This window comes from Saccharomyces cerevisiae, chromosome II, assembly GCF_000146045.2.
Source record: "Saccharomyces cerevisiae S288C chromosome II, complete sequence".
Lineage (NCBI taxonomy): Eukaryota > Fungi > Ascomycota > Saccharomycetes > Saccharomycetales > Saccharomycetaceae > Saccharomyces > Saccharomyces cerevisiae.
In genome coordinates, this window is record NC_001134.8 from 576,094 (window position 1) to 591,517 (window position 15,424).

The 15,424-nt window shown below is 38.6% G+C and overlaps 9 protein-coding genes across 9 annotated transcripts; 4 read left to right on the forward strand and 5 right to left on the reverse strand.

Annotated features, from left to right (window-relative positions):
* Positions 1 to 250: 250 nt before the first annotated feature.
* Positions 251 to 1,993, reverse strand: NPL4 (nuclear protein localization protein 4; the record flags this gene model as incomplete). The annotated part of the gene is made up of 1 exon (NM_001178518.1): positions 251 to 1,993. One exon carries the CDS (start codon positions 1,991 to 1,993, stop codon positions 251 to 253), a length of 1,743 nt encoding a protein of 580 aa, NP_009729.1.
* Positions 1,994 to 2,270: 277 nt separating this feature from the next.
* SEC66 (Sec63 complex subunit SEC66) lies at positions 2,271 to 2,891 on the forward strand (the record flags this gene model as incomplete). Its single annotated transcript, NM_001178519.3, has 1 exon — positions 2,271 to 2,891. One exon carries the CDS (start codon positions 2,271 to 2,273, stop codon positions 2,889 to 2,891), a length of 621 nt encoding a protein of 206 aa, NP_009730.3.
* A 165-nt stretch (positions 2,892 to 3,056) lies between these two features.
* Positions 3,057 to 5,279, reverse strand: SMY2 (Smy2p; the record flags this gene model as incomplete). The annotated part of the gene is made up of 1 exon (NM_001178520.3): positions 3,057 to 5,279. One exon carries the CDS (start codon positions 5,277 to 5,279, stop codon positions 3,057 to 3,059), a length of 2,223 nt encoding a protein of 740 aa, NP_009731.4.
* Positions 5,280 to 5,632: 353 nt separating this feature from the next.
* UMP1 (Ump1p) lies at positions 5,633 to 6,079 on the reverse strand (the record flags this gene model as incomplete). Its single annotated transcript, NM_001178521.1, has 1 exon — positions 5,633 to 6,079. The coding sequence occupies one exon, from the start codon at positions 6,077 to 6,079 to the stop codon at positions 5,633 to 5,635; it is 447 nt and encodes a 148-aa protein (NP_009732.1).
* A 235-nt stretch (positions 6,080 to 6,314) lies between these two features.
* On the forward strand, positions 6,315 to 7,262 carry SWD3 (Swd3p; the record flags this gene model as incomplete). The annotated part of the gene is made up of 1 exon (NM_001178523.1): positions 6,315 to 7,262. One exon carries the CDS (start codon positions 6,315 to 6,317, stop codon positions 7,260 to 7,262), a length of 948 nt encoding a protein of 315 aa, NP_009734.1.
* Positions 7,263 to 7,626: 364 nt separating this feature from the next.
* Positions 7,627 to 8,565, forward strand: ECM31 (3-methyl-2-oxobutanoate hydroxymethyltransferase; the record flags this gene model as incomplete). The annotated part of the gene is made up of 1 exon (NM_001178524.3): positions 7,627 to 8,565. One exon carries the CDS (start codon positions 7,627 to 7,629, stop codon positions 8,563 to 8,565), a length of 939 nt encoding a protein of 312 aa, NP_009735.3.
* A 148-nt stretch (positions 8,566 to 8,713) lies between these two features.
* On the reverse strand, positions 8,714 to 10,069 carry EHT1 (medium-chain fatty acid ethyl ester synthase/esterase; the record flags this gene model as incomplete). The annotated part of the gene is made up of 1 exon (NM_001178525.3): positions 8,714 to 10,069. The coding sequence occupies one exon, from the start codon at positions 10,067 to 10,069 to the stop codon at positions 8,714 to 8,716; it is 1,356 nt and encodes a 451-aa protein (NP_009736.3).
* A 384-nt stretch (positions 10,070 to 10,453) lies between these two features.
* FZO1 (mitofusin) lies at positions 10,454 to 13,021 on the reverse strand (the record flags this gene model as incomplete). Its single annotated transcript, NM_001178527.1, has 1 exon — positions 10,454 to 13,021. One exon carries the CDS (start codon positions 13,019 to 13,021, stop codon positions 10,454 to 10,456), a length of 2,568 nt encoding a protein of 855 aa, NP_009738.1.
* A 626-nt stretch (positions 13,022 to 13,647) lies between these two features.
* Positions 13,648 to 15,366, forward strand: DTR1 (Dtr1p; the record flags this gene model as incomplete). The annotated part of the gene is made up of 1 exon (NM_001178528.1): positions 13,648 to 15,366. One exon carries the CDS (start codon positions 13,648 to 13,650, stop codon positions 15,364 to 15,366), a length of 1,719 nt encoding a protein of 572 aa, NP_009739.1.
* Between the last annotated feature and the right edge of the window lie 58 nt (positions 15,367 to 15,424).

Genomic DNA, 15,424 nt, shown 5'->3' on the forward strand with positions numbered 1-15,424 from the left:
ATAAAAATCTCTAAACGGCAAAGTCCTTTGGTTTATATCAAGAGTACCTTAATATATACCAATTTGTAAAAGCGACTCCCAGTTATTGTTCCTTAAAACTCCTCGTATGATGTGATTTTTGGTAAGGGGACGTTCTAGAAACGTCTACTATTTTGGATGATTTACATAGTTTTAAAATAAAAAAGGCTCAATTTTACCTTCCGCGCATTTCTATTTTTTTAATCTAAAACCTCAAATCTTACAGTCTCTCCTAGCCGCTTTCCTGAAGGATCATGACTAACGTTTGCCAACCAGCCGATGAGACAAGTTTTAGTAGAGATTCTTCCCATTCATTTTTCACAGCAGATTCTATTAGTAACTTCCATTCGTCTGGAGAGAGTATCTGCAGAGAATTTATGTATAATAGTAAATGAAAGTTCGAGATTTTTTCATGCAAAAGATTGAAATCTCCACTTGAAGCCACATTGAATAAATACTTTTTTAATTCTTGATAATCTTGAGATTGCCCCATAGCTTGTCGATTGCTCCATGGAAATCCGGTGGAACTAACGAATTTCGAGTTGGTTTCCGTATCGGTATTCGGGAACCCATGAGTCAGCGTCACTAAAAGATAGTCTACCGGAAATGCAGGCTTCGCATTTTCCTTCACTGTTATACCATATTCATTCGACTTCATGTAAAATATCTCAGGTACATATCTTTCATCTGTAGTGTCATTAATATATGCCATTGAAGGAAATGTGGACCCACTTATCATATCTGCAGTAACCAATGCTTCAGCTTCTGTGGATACTTGGTAGCTCGAAATATCAATTTCACCTTCCAAATTACCTGATATAACGCAAGTTACAAACTTGGAAGAAAAAAAACCTTGTTCGCTATACTTGCTTACATTAGGATGCCTTGTTTGATGCCTAGCAGCCATAATAACTTCTAATGATGAAAGAAAAAACGAATCCTTATGTCTTTTGCAAAAAACAGACCCATCCCCAGCTCCCGCGTCAGATAAATCTGTAAATATTAGGCCAATTCGCGAAAGCCCCATTTCTTGAGCCTGTCTATCAATCTGTAGCATTTCATTCTTGACCTGTTCTACGTCCATGGTTAAACCGTCTTGCTCATCATGCTGAGGGGGCTCGTATATCGCCTCAACGACGGCCTTTATACCTAAAGGTGTGTTATCATACTTAGAATAAGATCCGTACATATAGCCAAATCTTTGCATACCCGTGTACCTCCACGCCTGAATAAATTCATTAATTATTTCACTCTTCTGAAATTCAACGTGGTCAACCATTCTAAATTCTTGCTGTTGTAATGTAATTGCCGATGGTTGACATTTAGAACATATCCCCCGAGGCCATGGTTCATGGCCATTATGGCAACGCTTATTGATTCTAAAATCAGGTTCTGAAAGAGGGGAAATATAAGAGCTGCCGTTCTCCTTCTTATTAGCATTTTCATTTAGCTTTTTAAGATATGAATGAAACGATATATGTTTGATCTTATTCTTCTCATGATATTCTTTGTCCCAAGGAGGTAAAGGCGAGCAGTATTCACACATACCTCTATCACCGTGCTTGCATAGTTTTGATTTTTGACGAGGAATTAATCCGTCCTCTTTCTCTAGTTCCTCATCTACAGCGAGTTCTTTGATCCTTAGTGGACCGTACCTGTGTTGACGAATTCCCTTGCTGTCAATACCTACGGATCCGATTTCAACATTGACACCATCTTTCTCATTAGCGGGCTTGTCCGAATAGTTAAGGATCAGCATGTCACCGTGCTTTAGTCCTAGATCCATCACTGTTCGATCAGCTAGTTCAGAAACAGCATGAATACCTTGACCGGGCTTCTCACAAACAGTAAATGTGTCGACATCGGCATTGGGGTCCAGATTACCCACCAACTTTTCAATGACCGTTCCGAAAAGGTCGTTTTCTTGACAAGAAACCCTGTGTGTACCGTTTTTTGATCTAAATCTGATAAGCATACTTCACTTAAATGTATATCGATATCAGTAGTATAGGGAAATTTTTCTTCAGAGTACTGTCCTATTATTTGCCACTCTTCGTTCTGTATGTTACGAGGGCGTTCCTTAAAATGGGTAGACGCATCTTATTACCCGCCAAAAAACGTCAAAAGTTTTAGGAACACGTCTAAAAGTTGAAATAATATGTGAAAAAATTGATGAAATATTAATGAAATGGCTTATTTAAACGAATTCAAGTACAGGAAAGAGGTACGCACAACTACTTGAGTTTGCCAATATGTCCGAATTTAATGAAACAAAATTCTCCAACAACGGGACGTTTTTTGAAACGGAAGAGCCAATTGTGGAGACGAAATCAATCTCCGTTTATACCCCACTCATATATGTCTTTATTCTGGTGGTGTCCCTTGTGATGTTTGCTTCAAGCTACAGAAAGAAGCAGGCCAAAAAAATTAGTGAGCAACCATCCATATTTGACGAAAACGATGCCCATGATCTGTATTTCCAAATAAAGGAAATGAGTGAAAATGAAAAAATTCACGAGAAGGTGTTGAAGGCCGCTTTATTGAACAGAGGAGCAGAATCTGTTAGACGATCATTAAAGTTAAAAGAGTTGGCTCCTCAGATAAACCTTCTATATAAAAATGGCTCTATTGGGGAGGATTACTGGAAGAGATTTGAAACTGAAGTTAAATTAATTGAATTGGAATTTAAAGATACTTTACAAGAAGCTGAAAGATTGCAACCGGGCTGGGTTCAATTGTTCGTTATGGTTTGTAAAGAAATTTGCTTTAATCAAGCTCTCTCTAGACGTTATCAATCAATCTTGAAACGGAAAGAAGTGTGTATTAAAGAGTGGGAGCTGAAAATAAATAATGATGGAAGATTAGTCAATTAGTGCCTACTGTGTGCAAAGATATGTATTCGCTCGTTCAGTGTTTTTTTAAAAATATGTATAGAATTTGTCATTATCTGCGTTAAAAAATAGTTATAAAGTATATACAATAACAATAAATGATAAAGAAATATGCAGTGAAAAGAAAAAATTATGAAGCTTTTCCTTTCAGTGTTTTCTACCCTTCTTCTTGCTCACTACTTGGAATTCCCAGCCGTCGTCATCATTGCCTGATAGAGCTAGCGCTTCATTCCAACTTAGTGGATCATCACCTTGTTTTTCGCACGCAACACGTCTTTTAATAAATTCAGTGGCAAATCTTCTACCATCCATAACGTCACTATTGGCATAAATTGTTTCTTGAATCAATTCTTTAGATTCTGGCCCCGTAGGTAAACTCAATAATAGTTCTAAGACATTGTTATTGGTTATTCCAGAATTTAATTTCATCTGTGATTTACACCATTTGATAAATTCTTGCCGGGGAGAAACATTGTTCATGCTAGCAAAGGTAGTGGTAGTAGAAGTTGTGCTAGTTTTTGCCGTTAATGAAGAATTTAAACTGGTATTGGTTTTTGAATATGGGGAGACAACGGTTCCTATAGGTGCTTTCCCTTTAGAAGTCACCGTAGTCCAAGAAGATGTGGTAGTAGATGCAGAGGATGTGGACTTTACTTGTTTGGAAGAACTCTGAACCTTTTCCCATAGTTTTTTCTGCTCTTCTATGAAATTTGGATCTTCCAACTCCTTTAACGGAGACGACTCTTTCATCCCTTTTGGGCTTTTTTGAAACTGAGATTTAATATCAATAGTTTGATTCGATGGTAGGCTGGACTTGTTAGCCCAGTTAAGCACGGATTTTAGTTCCTCCTTTTGCTTTTCTTCTTTGCTGTTCCTCTGTTGTAGACCTAAGGGTTCTCCTTTCTTCTTTCCAGTGCTACTTACACCATTTTTAATTGAAGTTTCGATTGCATTGTTAACTTTGACTTTTGAGGCCCATGGTGCCGGATTCGCGCTTGAGGAATTTAATGAAGGCAAATCTTTTGATGTCTTAAAGCCTTCTGTTTGTGTTTGTGTGTCCTTTTTTGTCTTTTCTGATTTTTTTTGCTTTTCTGCTTCCAAAGCTTCTTTTTCCTTTTGTTCCTTTTGTTCCTTTTGTTTCTTCAATAAATCATCCTCTTTTTGCTTTTGTTTCTTCGATAAGCGAGCTTCTTCCTTCCTTTTGAGTTCTCTGTTCCGTTTCTCTTGTTCATCCAATAACGCTTTTGCTACAGATTCGGATTTTTCCTTCTTCCCTTTTTCCAGCATAGTGGTCGATTTGTATTCTTGCTTGTGAGATTCATCTGTTTGACTAATGGTGGTTGCTGAGGCTAATTTAATATCGACTCCCTTGGAGGTGGTACCTCCATCCATATCCCAGATATTGTCATGTGTCAATGGCTTGAAAATATCGTTTTCAGTAGCTTTAATAGTGCCAGTAGCGGCAACACCGCTTGCGTAAGGAGCTAGATTCAAGTTGATAGAATCAGAGCTGGTTGTTTGAACGTGAAGTTTGTCAAAAGTAGTGAATGGATCCGTATCATACTTCTCGAGTTTAGTCATTAACTCACCAAGTGTGATGAAAATATCGTTTATTCCTAGCGTTTCTGGAGTGCTTCCCAATCTTGAAATCTGAAGGGTTGAAGCAAAATAGCCACCTATGTACCATTGTGACATCATTTGGGTAGTAAATGGACCATGAATCTGTCCCTGCGTGTCTATGTACCTCCAACTGGATTCAACTGAAACTGGTGCTGGGAGTTGTGACATTCCGTTCATGCTCATATTAGGAGGAATATCAGAGGACGGAAACAAATTGACATGAGATTGGGCAGCAGTTGGTGTACTTAATGGAGTAATATCTACCGCCAATGAATGTGTACTCAGATTCACTCCAAGATTAGCAGCATAACTAAAGGAGGAGGAGGACTCGTTTCTTTGCAATAGTGGATGCTGCTGAACAGGCGTACTAACCCGTGATTCAGGATGGTCGCCGTGCCAAAAAGAGGAACTCATTACTCCCGAACTTTGAGGAATAAAAGGCTCTTTCATAGAAGAAAATGGTGACGCAGCACGCTGTATACCAATAGAATCGATTAAGGAAGACGTCCTACTGAGTGGATGTCGACCTCCTAAAAGAGGTGTATTGGATCTAAACGTCGATCCAGGGACTGTATTCACGCTTGCAGCAACAGCACCGTTTGTATTGTTATTAACGCTCGCAGGGGAGGAATCCAGGATAGTAGAAACACCGTGTGTGTTATTGTTTTCTGTATCGACTGAATCTAGTTTTAAGTCCTTAAACTGTTCATCAAAGGAACCGAATAATCTTTGCGAGTCTGGTGCTATCATTATTGATGTGGGCTGAGAAGTTGAGTATATAGGGGAGGAGGAAGGAAGGTAAAAGCTCAAGGAGTACGAATGGAAATGATGAACTCGAAGAGACCACTGAACTGCGTGTGTGGGTATTTGTAGTATTGTGAAAAGTTCCAAAAGGCCCATCAAATCAAATCAACCTATAAGTGGAAATATGAAAAATTTTTTTTTTTTTCAGTGCGACTGAAAAAAAGGCATAGGGTAATTGCGGACTATATAGGACACTAAAAATATAGTGTGGCACAACTATGTAGTATAAGTATTACGGCACTAATCTAATCTTTTCAATGGTTTACGTGACAGATGTATAAAGAAATTGAGAGCAATTTTTAAATGCCTAATTGTTTTTCGATTTTGCTGTGGACGTCATCACCTACCATGGTGCTGGCTTGTAGGCCAGTACCAGGGTAGACGTCCTCCCAATCGATGCTGCACTCTTTGTTCAGTAGTATGTCACGGTGTATACTACCGTTTGTTGAAAGGGGGTTGAAGTCGGTACGATTGACGATTTCCATTTCCATCGTCCTTTTCATTGGTTCGGCAATGCCAAATATTTGTCGATACTGTTCCATTTGTCTTTGGCGCTGTGTGGTTTCCCAGTTCTTCAATGTTGATTCTAATGGATGTCTGTCATTCAATTGTGTGGAAAGAGGTACTGCACCGCCTTCTTGCTGGCGTAATGTGTCTGGCAAGGAGGGCACTGCAGATGAAAGAACACTTTTGTCTTGATCTGTAGAGACTTGAGATTTAAAGGTATCTTGTGGGACGATATTCATAGTTGGTATGCAGGCTGTTTCTGGTCTTGTCTATTTAATACTCATTCCCTCTCCAGTGAGCAGGAAACTACATAATATACTTTAATAACCTCAGGTAGGATAAAATTGCCACTGCATGGTTACCCGAGGAGTGAAAAAAGCAAGACCATAAGAAATGCTTGTGCATCACTGGCGGTAGATATTGGAAAGTTTGAGCGTAGGCTCATTCATTTGCAAGTGGCCATTATATGCTAACATGTTCCAGTTTGTTACTCCTGTGGGAACACAGAATGGATTGAAAGCTACTTGTGCGAAAATATCTCCTGATGGGCAGTTTCTTGCTATAACACAAGGACTTAACATCCTGATATACGACATTAACAGACGAACTGTATCACAAACACTAGTCACATCACATGCCAGGCCTTTCTCAGAGTTATGCTGGTCTCCAGATGGACAGTGCATAGCTACTGCATCGGATGATTTTTCTGTGGAAATCATTCATTTATCTTATGGGCTGCTGCACACTTTTATCGGCCATACAGCGCCAGTGATATCTCTGACATTCAATAGAAAGGGGAACTTGCTGTTTACATCCTCAATGGACGAAAGTATCAAAATATGGGACACACTGAACGGGTCTTTGATGAAAACAATATCTGCACACTCAGAAGCAGTTGTGTCGGTGGACGTACCCATGAATGATTCATCCATTCTGAGTTCAGGTTCATATGACGGGCTCATACGGATCTTTGATGCAGAGACGGGCCATTGTTTGAAGACATTGACCTATGACAAGGATTGGAAAAGAGAAAATGGTGTGGTACCCATCTCCCAAGTTAAGTTTTCTGAGAATGCAAGATATCTCCTGGTGAAATCGCTGGACGGTGTAGTGAAAATATGGGATTGCATCGGGGGTTGTGTAGTTCGTACTTTCCAGGTTCAGCCTCTTGAAAAGGGCGTACTGCATCATTCCTGCGGTATGGACTTCTTAAATCCTGAAGATGGATCCACTCCTTTGGTGATCAGCGGTTATGAAAATGGCGATATATATTGTTGGAATTCTGATACAAAAAGCCTCTTACAGTTGCTCGATGGTTCTTTATATCACCACAGCAGCCCTGTAATGAGCATACATTGCTTCGGTAATATAATGTGTTCCCTTGCATTGAATGGAGATTGCTGTTTATGGAGATGGGTTTAAAGAATCTGCGTTATGTACACGACAGACATTCCCTTAAGGTGTAACACAAGAGTATATATAGATATATTATAGACGTTTAAAAGTTTTAAGGGATCGGATTTTCAGCCAGATATTTTTTACTTTATTCTAATTTTTTTTTTTATTTTTCACTGCTGCTGTCTTGCGTGATGAGTAAGATATCCTAAAAAACTACTAAGGGAAGTTCGGGCAGCTTTCAACATTAAGTGTTCACATCTCGAAGAACTCGCGCCTTAAACCAGCCTATACAAAAGCTTAGTACAGATTACCTACTGCATTGATAGCTAGCATCTGTCTTGTTAATAAATTAGCTTGCCATAAAATTAGGGAAATTTTTACTCACAATATGAATATAATGAAAAGACAATTATGCACCTCCTCTAAGCGATTTTTTTCTACAGCAAAAAACGTTGTCAAATATAATACGATTCAGGATATCAGGAACAAATATTTTACTGGTACGCCTTTGTCGATGTGTACTGCGTATGACTTCATTACTGCAACATGGGTTAACAAGGCTAATTGTGATTTACTCTTAGTCGGAGATTCTTTGGCGATGACTTCATTGGGGTACGATAGCACAATTACACTATCCTTGAATGAGTTTAAATATCATGTTGCCTCTGTGTGCAGAGCTGAAGGTTCTTCCATGGTAGTGGTAGACATGCCATTCGGTACGTTTGAATCGGGCATATCTGATGGCTTGAAGAATGCCATAGATATCATGAAATTGGACAGTAAAGTCACCTCAGTCAAAGTTGAAGTCGGTTCTTACACCAAAGACAAATATGCAATGAAATTTATTGAAGAACTGTGCTCCCGGGGTATACCTGTTATGGCTCATATAGGACTAACTCCCCAAAAAGTTCATTCACTTGGAGGTTATAAAGTGCAAGGTAGCAAAAGTCTATTACAAATGCAGGAGCTGTATGAAACCGCCATGCAACTACAAAAAATTGGCTGTTGGTCTATCCTGATTGAATGTGTCCCCCATAAGATGGCTCAGTTCATAACATCTAAACTCTCAGTACCAACAATAGGTATCGGTGCAGGTAACGGTACCAGTGGACAAGTTCTAGTTATATCTGACCTTCTCGGGATGCAAGGCGATTCTGTCCCAAAATTTGTGAAGCAAGCTGTAAATATGACAGATATTGCCACTCAGGGCTTGAAGGAGTACATTGCAAGTGTAGAGGATAGGACATTTCCTGAGAGAGGTACTCATACTTTCAAAGTTAAGGAGGACTTATGGAATGAATTCCTCTCTTCAATTAACGAAAAGTAAAATATATAGATAAAAATCACTGCATAGGGAAAAAAACTTTAAATTTTAGGTATACTGAAGACAACAAAAAATACATAACTTAAAATAAAGGGGCATTGATCCAATGTTGTATAAATACATAGGAAAGTGGTTTGAAAATTGTGTGACATCATACGACTAATTCATCAAACTTAGTGAAAAATTCTGCAATTGCCTTGGTAGCCCACGAGTTGTTGTCTTTATCTAGGTAAGCTAAATGACCACCTAAATCGGTTCTACAATACAAAATACGAGGATTCTTTTCCACGATTGAGTATGGTTGATCTGGGCCGACAACAGGATCATCCCTGGAATTGATAACAAGGGTAGGAACCCGAATTGTATCAACTCTGTTTATTGAGCTGGCCGCTTTATAATACTCCATAGCATTTGGGAAGCCTAAAGCAGGCGCAGTGTACACTTCATCAAATTCCCGGGTCGATTTAAAGCTCTTTGCCTTTATTAGATTTTCAGGCGTGAACATATAGAAAGATGGATTCTTGACTGTGGGAGGATGATCGGGGAGAGAGCCATTTGGAACTCCTAATTCACCCATATTAACCTGAACGGTTCTTGTTAAGAATTGCGCAATATTTTTGGAAAATAAAGTTCTTGACCACCAATCCTGGCTCATCCTAATTGCTGAAAGGAGAAGATCCCAAGGATTGCACAAAGTAGCAGCTGCGGATAAAGGTGATTTATCGCCCTCTTCTCCCAGATAGTTTGCCAGCATCGTAGCACCAAAAGAGCATCCCACAGCGTATAGTTTTCTATCTGGATGTCTTTGCTTTTCTCTTTGCAAAAACTCGCGAATATCCATTGTGTGATAAGCTGTAAATAAATTTCTGGTGGTAATTTTGGAACGTGCACAACCTCTGGTATTTAGGACGACCACTTGAAATCTCCCACTGCGAGACAGGTTTTCAGCAAGAGATCTTATAATCGGCTCATGACTACCACCAGCAAGACCATGTAGAATAACTACTAGGGGTAGATCAACCTCCCGTAGTTCTTCCAACTCATTATCTTTCAGGTACCTTGTACGTGGTTGTAAACGAGGCCATCCTTCTGGATGTGTCGCCTTCTCGTCTTTATCAAATTTTTTTTTATCAAAGCTCGTAGTACTTTGATCGAATTCATAATCCTTTTTCCATGAATCTATGAGCCAGTCAGCGGTGCAAACTCCACCATCCGAGAATTTGACAATTTCCCTGCCGTAGAATACAGGAAATTTCTTAGAGAAATCAGCAGCACCTAAGTACAAAGTTTGCAAAATACCTGTGAACAAGTAAGGACTCAATTTGAATTGGGCACCATTCTTCAACGTTGGGACATATTTGTTAGCGAACTCGTCAAAATCAACTTGCTCCTTGTTGTCTTTTAAATGGAGTTTAATGGAACCATTTTCACCGACAATATGCGAAACTGTACCATTGTATCCCCAATGGAATGGGTTGATTGCTGGCCATTTGGAAACTTCTGACATATCGGAAACTTTTATGAGCTTTGTTTTTTACGCAACTACTATCAATGTAATAATAGAACTTAAAAAACTGCTCATATTAATAATAAACGGAGGAAATACTCGAGGAGCTATTACTTCCAGGGACATCCGATATCTGACGCCTTTTAAAATCTGCACATGCGCAAGATTTAAAAAAAAAAAAGGATCTCGGAACCGGAACGAGATTGCTCATTTTTCGTTCCGTTTCCGCAGGTTTTGCAAATCATTAAGCAGATACACAAGGGTCCTTTTAATGTTTATGTAATTTCGTGCAAAGTGAAAAAAAAAATGGACCTGCTTGGAATAAAATAATAAGTAACATTATGTATATTGATTTGAAAAGACCTCATATATTTACAAGAATATCTAATCGATGTCTAAATTTATTTCTTCCACCATCAATTTTTGAGCCACGGTTCCTTCGTATAGAGATTGGAAGAATTTGATTGACAACAAGTTACTTTCTTTTTTGTTTTCCAATTCTTTCTTAGTGATTTGTTTTTTATCCATAATTATTTCACACGACCTTAGAATTTCACGTGTAGGTACACGCAAAACATCACGTACTTCATTTGAGGTTCTTTGAGCGTTAAGATGAATGTAATCCAGTTCTTGCAACTTTCTTTTGTATTTAATGGAAAGATTCATTGGTAAGGCACGGGGGAGGTCATGAATTAAATACGTAAGTCCCAACAAGGAACCTACCACTATAACCGGAACTGATAACTTCTTGAGTGAGCTCCACGACGATAATTTAATGCCGTTTAATATAATGTTCCCCACAACCTTTGTACTTCCTAGAAAGTACAGCGTTAGAGTGGGAATTTTTGATGTGAAGAGCAATGATGGTCTTGACCAATATTGTGTCAAAGGATAATTTTTCAAACCCAAATACTTCATTAGGCCAATCTGACCCTCGTTAGTTTGTCCTTCTATATCCGGCAGTGGTGCTGTGACAGGTTTCTGCCAGCTTAAGTAAGACAAAAAGCCTTTCCAAGTTGGAGCAAACAAATCAGTTATTGACAAAGATACTTTAAGCCTTTTTCCTATCAAATGCTTCCTTTTTCTAAACATTAGTTCGCTTCTGAAAACACGTTCACACATGAAATCATCACCAAGTTCATTTTTTCCAATCTCATAAATTTTTTTTACCAGTAAATCTGTCTTTTGCTTGGCAAATAATTCACTTGATCCTATTGACTCATCAATCTGATTTGCTATGAACGCTTCTGTTGAAAATATGAAGTCATAAATTTGACCGAGGCCCTGATATTTCGGATATTCGTGTAGCGGAACATCCAACGCATTGAGAAGTGCTTCTTTAGTATTGTTATAAGTCATTGTAATTGTTTGCTCGGCCATTTGATCAACGGAAGTTGTTAAATCATTGCACTTTGCTCTAGCGCTCAAAATTTCAGGTCTCAATGTTTCCAGTTGTTCGTTAATTTTTATTTCTTCTTCACTATACATTTTCATATTAGATTTGGAGATCATTATTATATCGCTTAATAATTTCGATAGATAAGTCTTGGCAGGTAACAATTTAGAAAGTGATCTTTTCTTCAAAACAAAATTGCGTAGAGAATCTTCCAGACTGTCAAAATCCGGATCGGGATCGCTGCTAGAATATGGGTCGTCGTCAGGTTTTCGGTCACCATGATCTTCATTGTCATTTTCATTATGATAATGTGGCAATTCATCTCCGTTTTTGGAAACAAAGTGGACAAAATCAGCTGCACGTTTATATGTTTCTGGGGACAGGTCACGGATTTGCTTTAGGATCAACTCCTTACAACGTTGTTTGTCCCTGATTTTGTCAAATTTTTTCACAACAAAAAACATTAATTTTTTCTCACGAGATGCTAAAGAAATAAACTCCTTGGCAGATAGTGTTAGCTGGTTCTCTGCATTGACAACAAATATAACTAAGTCGATTTCTTCTTGTCGGGACATTACTTCGGCGGTTTGTAACGAGTCCATGTTCAACCCAGGGGAGTCAATTAATGAAATATCAACAGTACCATTCCTTAATAGACTAGTAGAGGCAGGCCTTTTATCGTCCTTTATGTAAATCTTCAGTAAAGCATATTTTCCGTTTTGGGGAACCAAATCGGGAAGTTCTTTCAAAGTGTGTATTTCATAAGTCTTGGGATTTTGTATTGAATACATATCAATGGCTTCCTTGAGAGTCGGAGCAATGTTTAGTGGTATGGCATGAACCTCCTCTATGCCGTCATTTTCCCGAGCCTCTAGTATTTCGGAAAATACATTGGTACATGGTAGCTGATCCTCAGGTAGCAAACGCTGCTTTAATAGAGAGTTGCAAAGAGCTGATTTACCAGTATTTACATCACCTGTGATGAATACTTTAGATGAAACGTCATCCACTCTTTTTTTCAAAGCGTTTAAATGATTTGTCACTGATACGATCTGAGAGTGAAATAATTTTGATAAAGCTTTTTTCTCAATGTTGAAACCGTTCTTTTCTTTGGTATTGTACTGACCATCTAGCTTGATATTCAGTTGTAGAACATGTAATTTTTCCCGTTCATCATTTGCAGCAATAAAAATCGGGCGAATATTATTTTCTTCTTGAAGTTGATCCATAAAAGCTTGTGTCTTTAATATAGATCTTTTTAAAAGTACTCTATTGTTGTTATAATTCCACTGGCTAAGTTGTGAAGAAATTAAGTGTGCTTTTGAGTTGGAGGAACGCAATGAGGGCAACAAATCATCCTCCCTACGCCCCTCTTCACCATCAAACAAAGTGGTACGGTCATCAGTTACTCCATGGAAATTACTGCCTAAAAAATGACCTTCGTTGCGTGAGTAAGTAAGAGTTTGTGGTACTATTGTGGCGGCATCATCGTCCTGATCTGTGGAGTCCTTGTGCGGTTTATTGCTGTCTTTGAATTGTTGTTTTCCTTCAGACATCGTTAAATGAGCCTACCGTTTTGCCTCTATCCGTGATATCAGATAATGTTGCTATGTTCGGATGTACTTTGCTTTATTTATTAAGGGCTACTGTAACCTGCGTTATCCTGTTTCAATAATGCATCGTCCGTCTTAATTAATATTAGCCCGGCCATATTCTTCAGCATGAAAAGCTGTATTTACCCGGACTGCGCACCAACTTTTAAATATTAATCTCCGTTCGGTCTTTGCGCGAGTTATTATACTAGCGCCACGTATTAGTAATACTATAGCTATCTTGCCAGATAAGGGATCACAAGGAATTATATACCGTGGATCACAACTATCCATATCACTCTTCCCAATTTCGCGGAGAAATACTTATGCAGGTTTCCAAATCATTTCCGTAGCCAAAGCTGCCTGTTGGCCACTGTTTTGGCATCTCTCTACATTTTTTTTTTTCATTGATACTTTCAACCCAGACATTCTGTCACCTGGTGAAAAACGACACAAACTCCTTTGTAACAACAATTGCAATTTTAAGATATATGAGAATATTGATAAGGCTAGAAGGATGGTAGTAAGAAAAGTTGTTGTTGGTAATTTTTCAAAAAAGAGTTTCAAGAGCTGGGAAAAGAATTAAGGCAATGGGAAGCGAACCGTTTCAGAAAAAGAATTTGGGTCTGCAAATTAATTCGCAAGAAAGTGGAACAACCCGCTCAACATTTCATTCGCTAGAAGATCTAGGAGATGATGTAATTAATGAAAGCTGGGATCAGGTGAACCAAAAGAGAGCCAATATAGATCATGATGTCTTTCATGAGCACCCTGACTCTTCCCCATCATTGTCAGCACAGAAAGCAAAAACAAAAGAAGAGGAAGTTGCTGTAAAGTCATCGAACTCCCAGTCAAGAGACCCTTCTCCTGATACTCAAGCACATATTCCATATACTTATTTTTCCAAGGATCAAAGACTAATCATTTTTGGAATTATCATTTTTATAGGATTTTTGGGCCCAATGTCTGGAAACATATATATACCGGCTTTACCATTGCTGCAAAGGGAATATGATGTAAGTGCAACAACAATAAACGCTACAGTTTCTGTATTTATGGCTGTTTTTTCCGTTGGTCCATTGTTTTGGGGCGCACTGGCGGATTTTGGTGGAAGGAAATTCTTATATATGGTGTCGTTATCACTAATGTTAATTGTTAATATACTTTTGGCCGCTGTACCAGTCAATATTGCTGCCCTTTTTGTTTTAAGAATTTTCCAAGCTTTCGCTTCCAGCTCTGTGATTTCTCTGGGAGCTGGCACTGTAACAGACGTTGTTCCTCCAAAACACAGGGGAAAGGCCATAGCGTATTTCATGATGGGTCCAAACATGGGTCCTATTATAGCACCCATTGTTGCTGGGCTTATTTTAATGAAAGGAAATTACTGGAGATGGCTTTTTGGTTTCACTTCTATCATGACAGGAATAGCATTGATCTTGGTTACTGCTTTACTTCCAGAAACGCTACGTTGTATAGTTGGTAATGGAGACCCTAAATGGGGTGACAAAAAAGATGAACGTGAAAATAACGAATCTCCATTCTTCGAAGGTAATAAAATATCACATCGGCGTCTGTTCCCAGACATTGGTATCCGTAAACCAGTCAATAATGATGCTTTCTTCCAAGAAAATTTTCCAAAGCCGCCTAAAGCAGGTTTGACACTATATTGGAAAATGATTAAATGTCCTCCAATAATAATCACGTCCGTCAGTACTGCACTCCTGTTCTCCAGTTACTATGCGTTCAGCGTCACGTTTTCGTATTACCTTGAACATGACTACCGTTTTACTATGTTAGAAATTGGTGCTGCTTATGTCTGCCCAGGTGTAGCTATGTTACTAGGATCTCAATCTGGTGGGCACCTCTCAGATTATCTTCGTTCACGCTGGATCAAAAGTCATCCTAAAAAGAAATTCCCGGCAGAGTTTCGTTTATTACTGAACCTAATTGGAATTTTACTAACAATATGTGGCACAATAGGATACGGATGGGCAATCTTCTTTCATTATCATTTTGTGGTTCTTTTAGTTTTTTCCGCTCTCACTGCCTTTGGTATGACCTGGTGCAGCAACACATCAATGACATATTTAACTGAGTTATTCCCCAAAAGAGCTGCTGGAACTGTTGCTGTTAGTAGTTTCTTTCGAAATGTGGGCGCTGCCATTAGTTCCGCTATCATTTTACAGCTCTGTAACGCAATGGGAATTGGATGGTGTTTTACAGGGCTCGGTCTCTGCAGTTCAATTTCATTGATTGGTATATTATATCTTCTCATTTTTCAAAGAAAATATACTGCCAAAGAATTTTAAGAAATAGTTTATGTTTAGCTATAAAATTTAACTTTTAGAATTTTATTATATTATTTAA